Genomic DNA, 19210 nt, shown 5'->3' on the forward strand with positions numbered 1-19210 from the left:
GCTTTGAATTTTATATCTTATTTTCCACTCCAATATAGTGGCAGTTTAAAAGCAAATACTTCCAATGAGATGAGGTTCGCGAAGTTGTCTGGCCTGCTTTTGACACTCTGTACTGTATTTGATAGATTAGTCTCATGTGCAAAGAAAGAAAAAGGCAGGTATGTAAAAGGCAGCCACACAGACGGCTTACAATCTGTAGAAGCAGCCAGAGGAGGCCAACCCTCTATCCACACTTGACTATATGGGACCCCAAGGCAGATCTGCAGATGAAAAAAAAATGTTGTGTTGATGTGGGATTAAAAGCATAAGTCATGTCCTTTGGAGAAACAATAACAATATTATTTGGATACTGTCAACTTTTGAAAAGAGTGGGGACTTCTCATTAAAGATATTTTTACTCCACTTGAGACATCTCAATGCCAGTAAAAATAAAAGGAAGAAAACAAAAAACTTCATCTTTACTAGAACATGGAAGTTGCCATAACCACGAACCGCAAACAGAGCACATTTAGCAAATACTGAGATGTTTGGACTGATAGTGTTCTCCTTAGACCTTAAACATAATGATTTCCTCCAAATCAAGAGGCATAATTCAGAAAGGCATAGACCAAATATTTTGAATATAGCAATGTTACCTAGGGGATGGGGTGAGTCACAGGAGAGATAGGAAATGTCCCTTGAGAGATTCAGGTCAGCAACACAGAAGAGCAGAGTGGGTAGAGCTGAAGATGCAATCGTGCTATTTATCATCTGGGGCCTCCCTTCTTGCCACTTCATGCCTGAGAGAAACCAGCTGGGGCGCAACGGGCTGAGGAAGGAGAGGAGGCGATAATATCACATGAAAGACTCTATCATGATGATTTGCTGTGAGATACACCAATCTGGTTTTTGAGGAGAAAATGGGGAGATGTGCCCTCTTCCCTGGACCTAAAGAAACAACAGATTTGATAACGATAAGGCTGAGTAGAGGAAGTGATCTTCTCTCCACCAAACACACACTAACTCACATATATACAATGGAATATTATTCAGCCATAAAAAAGGAATGAAACAAGGCCATTTGCAGCAACATGGATGGACCTAGGGATTGTCATGCTGAGTGAAGTAAGTCAGACAGAGAAAAACAAATATCATATGATATTGCTTATATGTGGAATCTAAAAAAAGGTTACAAATGAATTTATCTACAAAACAGAAATAGAGTTACAGATGTAGAAAACAAACTCATGGTTACCTAGCAGTAAGGGGGGCAGGGAGGGATAAACTGGGAGATTGGGACTGACATATACACACAATTGTATATAAAATAGATAATAAGGACCTACGGTATAGCACAGGGAACTCTAATCAATACTCTGTAATGACCTATATGGAAAAAGAATCTAAAAAAGAGTGGAGATATGTATATGTATAACTGACTCACTTTGCTGTACACCTGAAACTAACACAACAGTGGAAATCAACTCTACTCCAATAAAAATTATTTAAAAAAAAAAAAAATATATATATATATATACTCTCAGTCATAGGCCAGTGGCCAGAATCTCAGGAAGATGTGAAAGTGGGACTTAGGAAGAATCTGGCCTGTGCGTGAAAACCACCACCACCGTCGATCGATCGATCGATCGATAGATAAGTACATAGGTAGATAAAAGTGTAAGACTGATGAATATATCTCATGACAGGAATTACCCAGAAAAACAGAGGAAGAGTTCAAATTAAAGTTCTCCTGGTTTCAAAGAAATTAAGAGTAAACAAAAGAGATAAAAGAAGATTGCTGATTGAACTGTCGCATGTCATTTTGCTCCTTCCAAAAGCCCCACTAAGTCTACAGTAAAAAAGAGTTTTCCCTTTAAAACATAAACCCACAAACAGGGGATATCAGCCTAGAAACACTGGAACCTAGAAGACAGACAGACATGTGGAAGCTGACTGAGCAGATGTAATGAGACCAGTTTTAAAGCTGTGGGATAAGCTGAGAATGACCGGGTTTTATACCACAGACCTCTCACAGGCTTAGGAGGGCTGGGCCAGGCACCTCTGAGAGTGTGGGTGAAGGTGGGCTCTTGCCTCCTGGGAGAGGAACTGAGAGAAGTAGGGAGAGGCAGAGGCAAGAACCACTGCAGTGTGTTATTAGCCTTCTTGTTATTATTGACTTTTAAACTATAAACATGTTTTACTTTGATAAAAATAAGAGATAAAAGGGTCCCCCCCCCAAAAGAGATTATCAAATAACAAAAGGAGATAGATAAACTGGAATTGCTCAGGGATAGGTGAAAGAAAACATTAAAATATTACAGGGGTTCAATCTACTTTAGAAGTCCCCAAAAGAGGATACATACAAGTGAAAATAAGTTATTTTTTTAAAAAAGGCATGAGCAAACTGTACAAAACAAAAATGCTTTTCTATATAAAAATGGTTAGAGAAATGATGTACAGGGAAGACAACAAAGACCTCATTCAATAGAGACATAAGAGGAGCTCCTAAAGAAGAAAAAGAACAAATTCTTCAGAAGAAAAAAATATTTATGCTTATAAGAGAGAAAGCTTTCTTGAAACAAGAGATTTGAATCTGTAGATCAAAAGGAAAACTGCAACCCCAGAAAAATGTACATAAGAACAATTAAACCAAGATACCTGGTTGAAGTTACTGACTATCAAGGATAAAGAATCAATAGAAGAAAAAAGAAAAACCAAAAAGAATCATTAGACATCTAGGTAGACAAAACAGATTACATAAAAGAATAATGAAAAAACATAGTCATTTCAGACTTCTCCACCTCAAACCGTGCCAGATGAGAATGGAGCAATGTCTATCATGTTCTGAACAAAAGAAAAAGTGACCCGATAATGTCTTCTTAACCAAATTACTTTTCAAGTATAAGAGAACAGACATTCTCAAGTATTCATGAATGTAAAGATTCCAATACTTCCTGGATCCTTCTTTTGAAATCTGGATGACAAAATCTGGCCAACCAAAGAATTAAATCAAAATAAGGGGGGACTTCTCTGGTGGCGCAGTGGTTAAGAATCCGCCTGCCAATGCACGGGACAGAGGTTCGAGCCCTAGTCTGGGAAGATCCCACATGCTGTGGAGCAACTAAGCCCATGCACTACAACTACTGAGCCTGCATGCCACAACTACTGAGCTCGCATGCCACAACTACTGAAGCCCATGCACCTAGAGCCCACACTCCTCAACAAGAGAAGCCACTGCAATGAGAAGCCTGAGCACCTCAACAAAGAGTAGCCCCCGCTCACTGCAACTAGAGAAAGCCCACGGGCAGCAACAAAGAACCAACGCAGCCAAAAAAAAATCAAAATAAGGATTTCAGATAAGAAATCATAGTTTTAAAGGACTGTCATTGAACATAGAATCTAAATATAGAATGAAGATTCAATAAGAGTGGGAAATTTAGTTGCAGAACGCACTGTAAATGTCATAAAAACTGTTATTTTTAAAATAGAAAAGTATTAACAAAAACTGTTGAAAGAGCAAGGATATAAACATTTAGTTGCTCACTTTTTGGCATATGGCCAATAGATAATGTCTAAAGTTGAAATGGCAGTTGTAAAAAGTATAATGATTCCAATCTATGTTAGCTTTTTATAACTTCATTCTTTAGAAATAGCTCTTGTAGTGAGGAGATATATATATATATTTGAAGTTCAGCAATTTCTTCATTTTTCACTACAGTTTCCTTTCCTTAGGTTAAATTAAAATTCAATGTAAGGGGGCTTCCCTGGTGGCGCAGTGGTTGAGAGTCCACCTGCCGATGCAGGGGATGCGGGTTCGTGCCCCGGTCCGGGAAGATCCCACATGCCGTGGAGCGGCTGGGCCCGTGAGCCATGGCTGCTGAGCCTGCGCGTCTGGAGCCTGTGCTCCGCAACCGGAGAGGCCACAACAGTGAGAGAGGCCCGTGTACCAAAAAAAAAAAAATTCAATGTAAGGTTTTTAACTAAAACTGGTACCTATAATCCTAATATTCTAAAATTAATTTATTATATTTCTTTCTTCCTCTCTCCATGTGTAATATATATACATATATATACATATAACCCCACATCATATCTATATAATATGTGTATTTTGTATAATGGTGAATGAAATAATAACCAAATATTAGCAATGACTATCTCTGAAAAGTGGAATTTGGGATGATGTTAACTCTCTTCTTTGTTCTTTTCTTTTTGTATTATGTGTAATTTTTTTATAATGAGCATGTGTTATTTTAAAAGAAACAATAAAATCACTTCAAAGGAGAGAGAGAGAAACTTCCTTTTGAAATATGGAGTGCAGCTTTGAAAAACCACTAACCCTTGACTTCAACGTGTGGGGTTAAGCTGGTGAGGTGGGGTAAGAATGAAAAGGTGGCAACTCTAAACTGTTTATTTATTTGAGGAAATAAACAGTAGCTGCTGATCCTGTGTGGGTGCTTCCTCTGTGCCAGCCACTGGCTAAACATTTTGCATTCATTACCTCCTTCATCCTTCAATAACCCTAGGCAGGTCCACCCTTCAAGACAGCCGCTTATGGTTTGGAAAGCTGAGCACACAGCACTACGGGAGACATTGTTCACATTGTCCCCCTCACCATATGTCTGGCATGCCCTGGAGTTGTGCAGGGGACAAATTGTGCAGCTACATGCAGTGACCTCAGCATCGTTATCCCTTTTTCTCAGATAAGGAAAACTGAAACTTACAGATGTTAAGAAAATTGTCCCAGGTCACAAACCTAGGAAGTAGTAGAGGCCAGACTCAAAGACGCATCTATCTGACTAAATCCTCAACCACTAGCCTACGACGCACAGACCAGCGGTCCCTGAGCGTGGGAGCAGGTGGCGCTGGGTGAGAGGCGGCAGGGAGAGGGGGCAGCAGCAACTACTCCCGTGTAGCCTTTGGGTGTCTTAATGTGAACTCACGTAAGAATATTCTAACCAACAGTAGAGGTTGTTCTGACAATAACAGTTTATATATACAAACGTGTGAAATGGCTTTCACCCATGACTTTGGTGCTCCCTTTTTTTATCAGAATACTTCCTAATTTTTCCTCCCAGCAGTCTCCCCACCCCTCACCATTTATCTGGTATCCCTTTCAAGAGGTTTCTCAGGAAAATTACCATCCTTAGCTCACCTTTGGCTCAACTTTGGCACCAAAAATCTTAAGAAATTCACTTCTAGAGCCTAAAAAATGTTGACAGTCATAAAACAATATTTATAGCACTTAGCATGACAATATGAAAATATAATTCCTAATAAATATTACTCGATGATAGTCAAAACAGTTATTTTATAGAATGACAAACTTCAAAGTGATCTCTGGTGACCCATATACAAAAGACACAACACGACAGCGCTCTCTGCCCTATCCTTCATGCAAATATGAGTGTATTGAAACTGGTAATACAGTATGCAACCTGTTCTCTCCCAAGGGAGGCCGTGAGTTGGGATAGTGGGTGGGGTTCCCTGACATGCTGGGAAGATTGTTAATGTGAACTCCAACCCCATTTCACCAGGGTTCCTTCCTGGAAATACCAAATGCCGCCTAATGGGCCAAAGCTCAATACACACGTTGGTGTGGATTATTTTTGTCCTAACCTAAGACAACACTTGATTGACACCACTCAAGGAGCGCGAGTTTTCACTGGGGCTAAGAGAAAGGATGTTGTCCTTTGACGATGGGATGGAAGACTTTGGTGTGTTGGGACACTTCTTTTAGCCAAAGGAGAACTGACAGTCTGGGAGCCAAGGGAAGAGGCTAAAGGGAGGAAAGAGGACTGAGAACACAATGTAGAAGAGGAAAAAGTTTCAATTTTGCCTAACCATGGGCAGCAGGGAGAATGCCCAAAACATCAAAATCTGTTGGAACTCCTATGACTGAATTAACGTATCAGGCCAAAAATCTAAAATTTTACCCAATTTCCCCCAAAGTCTTCATCTACTCCATCTCAGTGCTTTGATTTGGGCCAATGTATCATTATCCAACCTGGTTTCTCTCCCTCTGGAAAAAAAGAGGAAGATGAGGGAGATTTCTGTATATGCTCCTACACCTGCCAACTCACTATTCAAAGAACTTTAGAACTTTTGCCATCAAATGAATGCACGGATTCTACTATAGTATTAAAAATTGTATAAGCCTATCAATCTCACAATCAATTTTCATCTTGCCACTAGATGTGATTCCAGCATCATGAAGCTTTCTGGAGACATTCACTTCATCAGGCACGAGCACCAGCGACTCGAAAAAACAATACAAGAGCTCATGTCCGCCCTAGAAACTGTTTCTAAAAACTTGGATATGAAGGTAACTGAAAATATTTGGAACTCTTACGTGTTACTGCCGGAAGTAAGATCATTATAGCTTATCAAAAAGCTCAGTCAAGAGGTAATTGTTCAAAAGAACTCTTCTCCTCCAAAAGGTTTAAATACGACAGCTCATGTATATACACCATGAGTACTGCCAGGGTAATCAACAAATATTGAATGAGTGCCTCCGATGTTCCAAAACGGACGCCCCTTGTAAGCATATGCTACTTGATTCTACTGTTGCCATTATTTCCTTACTCTCTGGGTTCTTCTCAAGGGCTGTGTAACTAGAGAGAATAAGCAAAGGCATTTCCCATGGAAGCTATTATAATACTATTAATGGTTCAGCATTAATGTCAGTTGATCACGTTACATCCCTGCAATGGGTTACGTCTCTTACAAAATAATACACAAGTCCTTTGGCCTGGATTTTAAAGGCCATCTCTACACTGGCCCCTGCTTTTCTCTACAGCTCACCCTCCTGCCTCCTGGCTCACCCTTTAGACCCAGTGACACTGAGCTACCTGTAGGTAGGTCCCACTCACTCCAAGATACTGCACTGCATCCATGTTCTCTGTGCTATTTTTGCCTGAAATGTCTCTCCCCCTTTTCACCTTCCCAGGCAATGGTTTACTGAAAGGAGCCAATGCAAACTCTTCCATGCCCCACTTTGTCACGTACTTTATGTGAGGCAAACACATCTCCTCTGAAGTCATTTGGGCAGAACAAAGTGGAAATCCTTTGGGAATTGGGGGAGATGAAATCTTGCTGTTTATTTGTTCATGGAGCCAGTTTATCAGGAGTGGAAGGTGCACAGGGGCACACAGTTTACTCCAGTCCCACCAGGCTCATCCATCCTCCTACAAACCCATCTCAATAGTCCTAATAGTTTTTGGGTTGATTCCCTTTCAAGATAATCATATCAACAACAAATCATAACAGTTTTATCTCTAGTTTTCTGGTAAAACTTCATGACTTTTTCTTAAGGCCTTGACCAGAACTTCCGAAATAATATTACATAAAAGAGGTCAAAGAAGGCAGCTTATCTTGTTCCTGATTACACTGGAAATGTCTTTGTTGTTTGCTGTTGGCTACTGGTTTGATATATTTTTATCAGACTTATTAAGGAAGTATTAAGTAAGTATCCACCAATTAAGGAAGTATCCATCAATCCTACTTTACTTAGTTTTTATTAGAACTGAACATTTAATTTTATAAAACACCTTTTGGACATTAACAAATGCCTAACTCAGCATGGTTGTGTTTTGGTCTGGCTTTCTGTTTGTTAGCTTATTTATTTCTTCGGCCTTCTAATGTGCTATGTCAGAGCATTTCCCAATGCTGAAACATTCTGGAATTTCTATAATGAAAGCTATACAGTCTTTGTAATAATTCAGTATTTAATTTTGCATCTAACTTCAAAGGTGATATTAGACTCTAGTTCCCTCTCCTTAGTTTTTCTAAGATTATACATACATATGATTCAAAATCAAAACTATACGAGAAAATACACCCCAAGAATTTTCACTCCCACTTCTGTCACCAGTTATCACAACCATTCATGCCCCTCACAGGTAAAATTTTTTATTAGTCTGTTGTGAATCCTTTCAGTATGCCTTAAAAAGACAGAAGCAAAAACAAATATATATTTTTTTCCTTTTTACACAAAACATATGTGTATTACTATGCACCTGTTTGTTTTTTTAACTAAACAAACATATCCTAGAGATCCACCCTATCAATACATAGTTTCCTCATTCTTTTTCACAGCTGTGTACTCTCCCTTTGTGTATGATGCCTCATTTAACCAGTCTCTCATAGATGAACATTTGGATTCTTTTCACTAATTTGCTCTTTCAAACATTGCTGCAATGTATAAACTTGCACTTATGTTATTTAGTGTGTCTGTAGTTATGTCTGTAGAATAAATACCCAGAAGTGGGATTGCTGCACTTATGTTATTTAGTGTGTCTGTAGGTATGTCTGTAGAATAAATACGCAGAAGTGGGATTGCTGGGCCAAAGGTACCTGTGTTTGTTATTTTGAAAGATCTTGCTCTCTGCAGGGCTTTTACCATATTGCATATCCACCGACAATATATAAAATGTCCTATATCCCCATTGCCTCATCAATGAGTGTTTGACTTTTGAATTTTGCGCTTTTTTAAAGGAAAAAGATAGCATCTCTGTATTTTAATTAGCCTTTCTTATTACATCTTTTCATATATTCAAGAACTATTTGTATTTCTTATCCAGTGAGCTGTCTGTTCATAGCTTTTATTCATTTCTCTATTGGGTTATTTTTCTTTTCAATTTCTAGGAGCTCTTTATATGTTAGGGAGATGATATGAGCTGCAAATACATTTTTCCAGTGTGTTGTCTTTTGACTTTTGATATGCATATGTTCTCTATTTGTAGCCAAATTTATCAGTCCTTTTTTGTGTATGTGGCTTCTGGAATTTTAAGTCACATTTAGACTGAGCTTCCCCACACAAAGGCTTGAAAGAATTGCTCATATTTTCTTCAAGCACTTTCATGGCTTTATTGTTTATATTTAAATTCTTGGAGTTTGGAGTTTTCCCTAGAATAGGATGTGTCTTAATTATTATTTTAATTACTGAGACCTTGTAGTATTTTTACTATCCAGTAGGGCTAGTCCCTTCCACTGCTTTCCTTTTTGCCTTTTCCTGGTGATAATTGTTTGTTTTTGCATATGATTTTAAAATCAGCCTGTCTAGTTCCAGCAAATAAATCAACAAATAACTCTGCCTTAATTTTTATTGATATCATGTTAAATTTATAAATTAATTTTAGAACTGATATAGTCATAATGCTGAGTGTTTTATCCAAGAACACAGACAGCATACTTCCTGTTTGTTCAGGTTCACTTTTATATCCTTCAGGAGTGGTTTCAAATTTTCCTCATGTAGGTTAGGCAACACCTTAAATGTATTTTGAGATTTCATCATCTTTTTTTTTAGTTTACTGTAATGGGGGTTTCATTATATCTTCTAACTAGTTGTTAGTTGTGTGTTATAAAGGCTGTATTAATTTTATACTTCAGTGAATTCTCTTGATTATAATAATTTTTCAGTTGGTTTTGGTTTTTCCAGGCACACATTCATATGATTTTTAAACAATAATAATTTGACCTCATCTTTTTCCATTTTATACACATAATTTCTTTTTTCTAATTGTTTTGAATAATAACTCTGGTGCAATATTAAATAGTAATGCAGCGATAGTGGGCATCCTGGTCTTGTTCCTGACTTTAACAGAAATGTTCCTAGTGTCTCTCCTGTGATGGAGGAAGTAAGTTTTCTCAATAAGTCTGTTTAATACGCAATTGTTCCTATTTTACTAAGGCTGTGAAAATCAAGAAAGATTATAAAAATAAATTAGTCTTGTAGATATAATTTACAGCATAATGACTATAGTTAACAATACTGTATTGTGTATTTGAAAGTTGCTAAGAGAGTGGATCTTCAAAGTTCTCATCACAAGAAAAAAATTGTAAGGTGATGGATGTTAAGTTATTGTGGTGCTCATTTTATAGTATATACATATATCAAATCATGCTCTACAACTAAAGCTAACACAATGTTAAATATCAATCAAATCTCAATTTTAAAAAGTAATTATGAATTATGTTAAATAACTTTGTAGCATTTGTGCAAATAATGTCAGTTTTCTCCTATACTAGCATAATTATTTGTATTAATAAATTTCCTTTTTTTTTTTTTTTTTTTTGCGGTACGGGGGCCTCTCACTGTTGTGGCCTCTCCCGTTGCGGAGCACAGGCTCCGGACGCGCAGGCTCAGCGGCCATGGCTCACGGGCCCAGCCGCTCCGCGGCATGTGGGATCTTCCCGGACCGGGGCACAAACCCGTGTCCCCTGCATCGGCAGGTGGACTCTCAACCACTGCACCACCAGGGAAGCCCTAAATTTCCTATTATTAAACCATCCTTACTTTAAAAAAAGAATCAGTTGCACTTGATTATGATGTGTTTTCCATTGGGCTGCTGAACACTGTTTGCTGATATTTTATTTAAGAATTTGGCATCAATGTTTACAAATGAGATTAGTCTCCAGGGGCATTTTTTGTACAATCTTTTTCAGATTTTGGAATCAATGTTGCACTGATCTGATTAAGATAATTTGGAAATTTCTCTTCTTTTTCTATGCTCTGTAACAGTTTAAAGAGCATTATAATTATCTATTCATTAAGGATTTGGTAGCTTTACTTCTGAAAGTGTCAGGGCCTGATGATTTGGTGGGAAAGGGATGGTGATGGGTTTTGAGCACAGCAGTCAAGGCCCTTGGCCATAATATGCTCTTTATTGTAGGTGACCTGAGAGGTATTTTCATGTGAAACACTGGGGAATTAAACAATAGAATTTTTAAAGTTTTTTTTACTCAAATGGTTAGATTCTTGTTTCTTTATACTTTTCTTATTAATTTCTAGTGTAGTTAGTTGCTTTTCCTGCTTTTTGGAATAATTTGAGAGTTTCTTTGTAGTCACATGTGTACTTAGTTGTAAATGCTCAGTGGGCACTGGGAAAGAATGAGTGTTTTCTGTTTGCAAGTTTGATTGTTTGGCATGTAAATGTATAAATAAACTATATTTGTCTTATCTTTTTATATACTTATTTATATTTTACTTATTTGACCAGTAAGTCAAGAGAAGTCATTTAAAATCTGTAATACATTGTCTCTGTTAGTTTATCCTTGTAATTCTACAACTGCTCAATATATAAGGTAAAGTTTCAAAACTATTTTTCACTGTGTATTTTAGAATGATTTTTACCTATAAAATGATCATCTTTGTTCCCTTTTACGTATTTTGCCTTGAATAACATTTTATCTAATGATGTTGCTCTGCCTGCTTTCTTTTCCTTTGCTTTGGCCATGCTTAATTTGCCCATGCTTCATTGTAAACAATTCTGCTTTTCAGTGTACTTTCTATAAGTAGCCTGTTTTACGTGTATCTCGTATAAATAACCAATCGTGTGCTGTTGGTTGCCCACCCAACATTTACCTATTCAAATCCTTCTATTATTCACCTCTTTCTTTTCTAAGAGAACTTGGATTTTAAGTACCCACTCACCCCCACATGACCATCTCTTTCAGCACTTGAGTTTGGCCAAAAGCAATCATGTAGTTTCATTCCCCTTGACAGCGATTACTTTTGACATGATTATGGGCTGCATAATCATGCATCTATTTCTCAATCCAGTCCTTTTACCTGAAGAACTTCTTCAATGCTTCCAGCAATGTGGAAGGCGCTTTTACCCTAACTTCCAAACATGAGCTTGTTTTTTCCTATGTTTAAAATGCCATAAGTCATTTCACTTGGGATTTACTTGTGCTCCTGTCAGAATCCTACCTGGAAATTCCTGAGGTCTGATCTTAGGCCACTCAGGTGTTTTCTTTGCAGAGCGCAATTGTGCACTTAAGCATTTATTCAATAGCATTTGGTGAGCATCTACCATTGGTCATCTAATGTGCACTGAGGATACAGTGGTGATACAGGCTAGAGTGGCTTACATTGTAACTGGGGAGACAGAAAGTAAAGAAATAATCAAATTAACAAACTGATAAGCTAATGTCAATAGCATGTTTTTGTCACATCATCAGGTAATCTATTATCAGAAAGAATATTACAGACAGCAGAATGGAACACTCCCCTATTGTTCTTTCCCTGAAGATAGTGCTATAACTGTTGAATGGTTCCTTTGAAAAAACTAATTTTCAAATGCAGACATGCTTTAGACTCAAAGCTGGACTTTTATTCTGGGCTCCTTTAGGAATAAAGTATAATTAACGTAAGTGCTAGTGGTTTTGTTCACACACAAAAAATCTGCCTTTTGTACTTTCATTAGGTAATGCAGCTCTTAGGAAACATAGAGGCTTCCAGTTCTGAGCAAATCTCAAATTTAAAGATGGTCCAGAGGGATTATCACCAAGAAATGAACCTTTTGGAGTTCAAGTAAGTGAATGGAAGATTTTTAATTGTTTAATGCATTCCAAAGGGTTTTGCTTAATGAAGGCATTGGCATTAAATAAAATCCTATCCCAGGAATTTGAACCTGTCCAAAAATTAAAGCAACAAACTGACGCAGAGAATATTTTACACTAAAGTAATTTATACAATATTCTTAATTTTAAAATATATATATATTAATTTGTCATTCTCTTTTTTTGTATAATATCTCAACTAAAATGATACTTTCTGATAGAGTATAATTTTAACTTATCAATCGTACATTAAAATGCCTCAATGTAAAGCACTATTGAACATACACTGATTCCACAAGATTATCAAATAATTTTTTAAAAACTTTGATTCACAAGCTTTTTTTTTAATGATTTCTTCTAAGACCCTCTCCTTAGTTCTTTACAGTCTCCCTATTTTAATACTGGTCTCTATCCCACATTACACTGAGTTTTCCCCTGTACAATGGAGAGAGCAACTAAGGAGACAAGATGCCACAAACATTCAGATTACTGGCCTCCTTATCCTCAAATCCTCCTTCCTTATTTAAATGACCACCATTTCCTGACACCATGGTTCAGGCAAAGGGAAATTCTAGGCACTTAGATGATACCACCTTACTGCTCCTTCTGTTCTTGTTCTTTTCCTCTCTGTCCCACATCACTTGAGCTTAATGCCTTGGTCAAATCGTATTCTGAGCATACTCTTTCTCCATTTTTCCCCATCTCTACCGTATCTCATTAAATCTAAGTGCCATTGACTATAAGATATACCATTACATTCTTGTACCTCGAAGACATGAAGCTAACAATTAAACCATAGCATGCTATCATTTTATGACACCTCCCAATTTCAGAGATGTTAAGTTAGGAAAAACGTGTGTCTTAGAAATTGATGAACAACAGTAGTCATCACTAAAACTCAGAGAAGTAGGTGTCTTGGGTAAACAGAAAATACCTACTTTCTTCATATTCTAAAAAAGCAGGTTCTTAAATTCTAGCACAATGAGGGTGCTCAGTAAATATCTGTGTCATGATTGATCTGATCCCTTTAGCTTAGAATTAAGATAGAGAAAAGTGTCCAAAGGAGAAATAGAAAAGTAAGCTGTTTCTAGAAGTATAATTTAAGAAGGGATTTTACTGGGGGAGGAAAGGGACTTATAATCTGGAGTGGAAGACTGGCTTAAAGGGATCAAGAATATTAACAAATAGAAAAGAGGGGAAAAGGAAATGTTTGAGATCTAGGGCTGACTGCTTCACTGCAGGTGCTGCATACTTTTTCCACCTGCAGTCCAGTGGGAAATTGGCTTACAGATGAATCATCTAACTAGTTAAATCTGCATCTGGACACTTTTGTAACAGTATAAATTGGAATCTTTCTCTCACTTTAAATAATGAAGTCTTAAAATTTCATTAGTATTACAGTAGGTAGTAGTGAATTTATAAACGAGATTTTTTTCCCCAGGCAAACGCTTATAAGCTCTAGTAATTCAATTACACAATTGACTCTTTTAAATTAGAAAGTAATATGCATTCATCATAACAAATAAAATAAGGCAAAGTTGAAAATAGAGGTCACCATTCAAGCTTCGTAATGTAACCAATGCTAACACCAGGGGTGTATCCTTCCTCACTTTCCCCCTCATTAATATAAATATGTAACAGAAAAGGGAGATTTTATGTATATACATATATAATATATATAACATACATTATATACAAAGAGAGAGCATGGGTTTTTAAAATAAATCCTATACACATTACTCAATAATTTGTGTTTTTCCAGGACATCTTGGATATCTCTCTCTAGATCAGTGAATATTTTTCTAGCATTATTTTTTACAGCTGCATAATATTTTAACTTACAGATATGTCATAATTAATTCACTCATTTATCTTATTGATGAATAAATTCTTTCCAGTTTATAGCTACCACAAACAAAAATTATTGTGTGCATATCCTTAAATTTCCTTAGATATAGGTGCTTTTATTTCTACAGGCAAGATTCTTAGGTCTGAGTTTATGTTTTTATTAATTTTTATAAATTTCTTTCTAAAAATGTTGTAGCAATTTACTCACACCAGCAATGCATGAGAAGACCTTTCTGTACATTCTCATCCACGATGGATATTCTTCTTAATATTTGCCAATTAAAGGATAAAAAATAGCATCTCTTGTTTTCATTTGCATTCCCTTCACCCTTTGAATTTCCTTTTCTGTGAATTGCCCATTCTTACCATTTATCTTCATCACTTTCTTATCAATTGGTAGGATTCCTTCACATTAGGGATATTAACCCTTTGACTGAGCTATGTATTGCAAAGTATTTTGCTCAAAGAGAAAGTAAGGCAGGTAGGGCTCTTTTTTTTCTTCTTCTTCTTTTCAGTCAGAGCACTTCTCAAAGCAAAGTGGATGGGGTATAGAATTTGCTTTACTTTTTTAAGAAACAACTGTTTCTGAACAAAGGGATTAAACTCTTTTGATAACATTAAAGTGTAAGTTTAACTGAGCAATTTTCGCATTTAGAAACTTTAACAAATTCAAGTTTAATGGTCAACTGAACATATTTTATATTGAACTTAAAAGCCACAATACTCTCTTGGGGTTTTCTAGTGAATCTTTGGGACTTTGGCACTGATCACTAGACTTGACAAAGAAAATGCACAGGCTGTGCAACTGGACCCCTGCACTGAGCCTTCTCTTTCCAGAAGGGCCTTAGTCAGATGTTCAGCTAAGTAATGTCCTAAGCTGACAACTGAGTGCTTATAGAGCAAGAGTCTCAGCTATCATGAAATACAGCTGTCTTTCAGCAAGGGGTGGGCAGGTCAGCACCGACCAGTCACTCCCTGGATAGCTCTTGTTGCTGACGCTGTTCAGTTGATAGTGATTTATAAGAAAAAGCATTCGGTGAATGAAGCAAATGCATAGAGTCAAACCTTACCACACAGCTTTGAAAATGCTACCACAGTAGAAAGTGGACCAGAGCAAGGACCTGTCTCATTTATCTTTGTATCCTTCACACCCAGCACATTCAGACACAAATAGAAGCCAGTGAATGAATGTATGTTTAGAGCACCTATAATATGTAAGTTGTGTTTTGGAATATCCAAAGACATAATCATGGCCATATACAGTGGGGGAGAAAACACATAAATAAGTGACATGCTCGTAACAGGTAAAGTAAAAGTTGAGATGGTGTTAAATGAGATATATCAGTAGGCAGAAATAATAAATATTCATTGCCATTTTTCAATGCCTACCGATCCCTAAGTGCTCAAGATGTGCAGGTACACCCAGCTCTGCAGTCTGGGTCTTATCTTTAAAGACAAGGAAACTTATAGTCATGGAAATTAAACAATTTACCCAAAGTCACACAGCTAGAAAGTCTCTGACTCCAAATCTCAGGTTATTTTTGTCAGTTTGTGATGTCTCCATCTCATAATTCCACCTACTGTAGTAAACTAACTGTGCTACAGAAATTTAGGGAAGGGAAAAATCACATGTGCTCAAAACTATGATGGTATGAGGCTATAAAGGTACTGATATTTAAACTCAAGTACAATTTAGAATGAACAATTAACAAAAGTCTTTGTATCAGAGTGGAGTCGGAATTGCTTTCTAATTAGTCTCACTAATTAGAAATCACAGAACATTGAGAAGAAATTAATTTAAGATATATTGGTATAAACTTAGTAGAAAAAGTTTCTTGAAATTTATTTCTTGCTTCTGACATGAAACTAAGACTCTTAGACTCAATCTCTAAAGAAGCAATAGTACCACGTCTAAAGCCCTTTTTCAGATATGATTACAAAAAATGAAAACATCTTCTGTGTTTACAGCCCATCAAAGAGCACTAAATCTTTTTATATTCCCATTTGGTTAGAGCCACCATCTGAATTCTTGAGAGCCTGGTAATAGTAACAGTTTCCAAGAATTCAAAATGTTCATGTCTTCTAAAAAAGTTCATGCAACAGATTGTTGAATGCAAGACAACTGGGTTTGAGACATAAGTGAACTGGTAAAACTAGCCCAGGATGGAGCTATGTCCTCATTTATGTATGTCATCCAGAACCAGGGAGGTCACTGGAATATTCCAAGCCCCATACACTGCCCTCACCATTCACTCTCGCCACAGCTTTCTACCCTGGGCTCCAGTTATGTCTATAGCGCCCTGTTAAATTTTCTTTTAGTTTTCTGTAACTTTCTCCCTTATAATTGAACTTGGTGTACATTTTAACCTGATACCATTAGTATGAAATTTTTTTAAAAAAAACCAGCCTTTATCTCACATTTATCCTAGCGAGGTCTCTGGTTATAATTTAAAAGTCTGACTTGTGTTTAGAGGAAAAAGGAAAGAAAAAGCTATCTATCAATCTATCTACCTAGCCATCTATCTACCTAGCTACCTATCTGTATCTAACTATATCTAACTGAAGTGCTCCCATAACCACTTGTATAGGAGATTTGGGAACTAAAATGTGAGCGTCATACTAGATAAATTCATCCTATTGAGATTTTAACTGTATGTTAAAATTAACATACAGTTAACACAATAACTGTATGTTATAATTAACAGAAAAATCATTCTTACCTAGTAAATCATGTCCACTATGTTAGGAAAAAGTATAAAGAGAGACAAAGATTTACATAAACCTCTGTTTTTATGCTTTATACCTTTCAAGGAGAATGCTTTTTAAATAATGCTTTCATATTTTAATAAACTACCAGCAGACAGAATCTGACTTCTGATTGTCATCAGCAAAGTGAGTCTCCAATTGCAGGCAAAACCTTGTAATAAGGATCATAAGAAATAATTCAGTCTTTATGGTTTATTTTAATTTCAGAGTTTCAATTTCTGCCATGTCCTTCTAGAGACATCACCTGGGTACATTTAATGGTTCCTTGATTTTCAGAGGGATTTTAATGTTTTATCAGTGATGAGAGTAAATGCTCTCATTTATCTACACAGTGAAGGTGAGCACTGAAGGACGGATTCTTGACTGTAAAGCCACCTCTTAGAGATCTGGAGATTTACTGTCCCCCTTAACCATCACTATTAATTAATTCTTCCACCAGAGACCAGGGAAGATGAAAATCAAAGATTAGGTCTCTAAATAGCTTGACAAGTCTATGATTTGTTATTTGTGAATGGTCCTAATAAAAGGTATTCAATGAAAAATAATAAATCATTTATTCAACCTCTACTTAACTGAGCACTTTCTATATTCCAGGCATTAGACACAGCCATGAACAAAGCAAAATCCTTGCTTTCATGTGCTAGTGGAGAAGATTTATATATAATATATATCACATGATGATGAGCATTTTGGAGAAAAATAAAGAAGGGTAAAGGAATAGGGAGTATCAGGTTGGACAAATTTTTTTTTTTTAATGTTGTCAAAAACAAGAAAAGCTTCTGTGATAAGGTGGTGCTTGACTATAAATCTGAATGAAATTAGGGCAGGAGCCATTGTATATTCCAAAGAAGAATGTTCCAGATAGAGGTAACAGTTGGCTAAAAAGAGGTTGTCCACCTATCAGCTGGGGGCTTATTTGTCTGAGATCCAACACCTGTTGTCAGCCAGCAGCACAAGTGTTTAAAAGTCATGATGAGACTAAGAACAGGAAGAGTAACCAACTTCATCTTCTTCAATGTTGAGATACTCATTTGCATCAGGTATGCCTTCTAGGTGAAAAATGAAGATCGGAATTTAACTATCATACTACAACAAATATAAGTATTGGAAAAGTAACTACCTTTCCATTCCTTGCTTTCATCATCCAAATCCCAGTTTCTCAACCTTGGCACTATTAGCGTTTGGGCTGGATAATTCTTAGTTGTGGAGCTGCCCTGTGCACTGTAGGATGTTTAGCAGCATCCTGGCCTCTACCCACCACAGGTCAGTAGCACCTCCTATTTGTGACAACCAAAAATGTCTGCAGACACGGCAGAGTGACCCAGAGTCTAAATAAAAATGGAAGTGGCCTCCCATAACTTGTCTTTTCCAACTATTAGTCCAAACACTTTTTCAGGAGAGCTAAAGAAGTGTATCCATGCAGTATATGTCCAGCATGCCTTAGGCAATCTCCAGTGATAAATATCACAAGTTAAATTAGCTGCATGTAACTTTTCCTGATCATTAGAGTAAATTATTTCAAGTCACCCCACATTGTAAGGGAGTCCTGAATATTTTCAACAACAAACAACATGCATTGTTCCTGCCAATCTAATATTTAGCCGAGTCTAAAAGGGAGTCTGAAATTAACTTCTTACCAAGAGCAGGTCCCAAGCAGAAAACATACACAGAAACTACTTGCCAGTCCCCCCTCCCACCTCTTCTCAATCCCGTATTTCTGTCATTGCAGATGAGGATTCCCCTCTCACACTCTCAACCTCTCCACAGTAAATTTTCAAATTGCTGATACATGATTCCAATCATTTAACCTCTGTAATACCATCTACCTCTGTTGTTGAGAATCCTTCGTCCTCTGTTATTTAACACTCCTAGGGTGCATCAACTTGATGCCAGCGATGCCTTCCTGCACACCTCTTGTTATTTCTGATTTTGCCTCACATGAGTAACTCAGCATCTCTTTAAGTCCCCCCAACACCCCCAAAAGAATCCACTCACAGAGATCCATTGGTGACCATGGGGACTTTACTGAAGATTTTGCCTAAAGCAGAGATGACAGCCAAGAAGTGTCTCCCTTGGACACTCTGCTTCCCCAGATTCCTTCTGGGGCTCTCTTCTTTCTCCCCTCCCTGACTGTTCTCTCCTTTACTAGACAACGCAAGTCCTCTCTGGCCTAGCTCCTCCCCAACCTCATAGTGGCCCTTGTAGAGCAAAGATTCGGCAAACTACCGCCCTTAGCCAGTCTTCCCATAGCTAAGAATGGCTTTTACACTTT

General features: G+C 37.1%; 1 protein-coding gene across 1 annotated transcript in view; it reads left to right on the forward strand.

Annotated features, from left to right (window-relative positions):
- The window catches only part of FAM81B (family with sequence similarity 81 member B), a 61972-nt gene that overhangs the window by 38044 nt on the left and 4718 nt on the right, over nucleotides 1-19210 (forward strand). Inside the window, exons 7-8 of the mRNA XM_073801946.1 lie at nucleotides 6175-6304; nucleotides 12189-12295. Of these exons, the coding sequence (XP_073658047.1) occupies nucleotides 6175-6304; nucleotides 12189-12295 (237 nt within the window). The remainder of the gene's footprint in view (nucleotides 1-6174; nucleotides 6305-12188; nucleotides 12296-19210) is intronic.

This window comes from Tursiops truncatus, chromosome 3 (assembly GCF_011762595.2).
Source record: "Tursiops truncatus isolate mTurTru1 chromosome 3, mTurTru1.mat.Y, whole genome shotgun sequence".
Lineage (NCBI taxonomy): Eukaryota > Metazoa > Chordata > Mammalia > Artiodactyla > Delphinidae > Tursiops > Tursiops truncatus.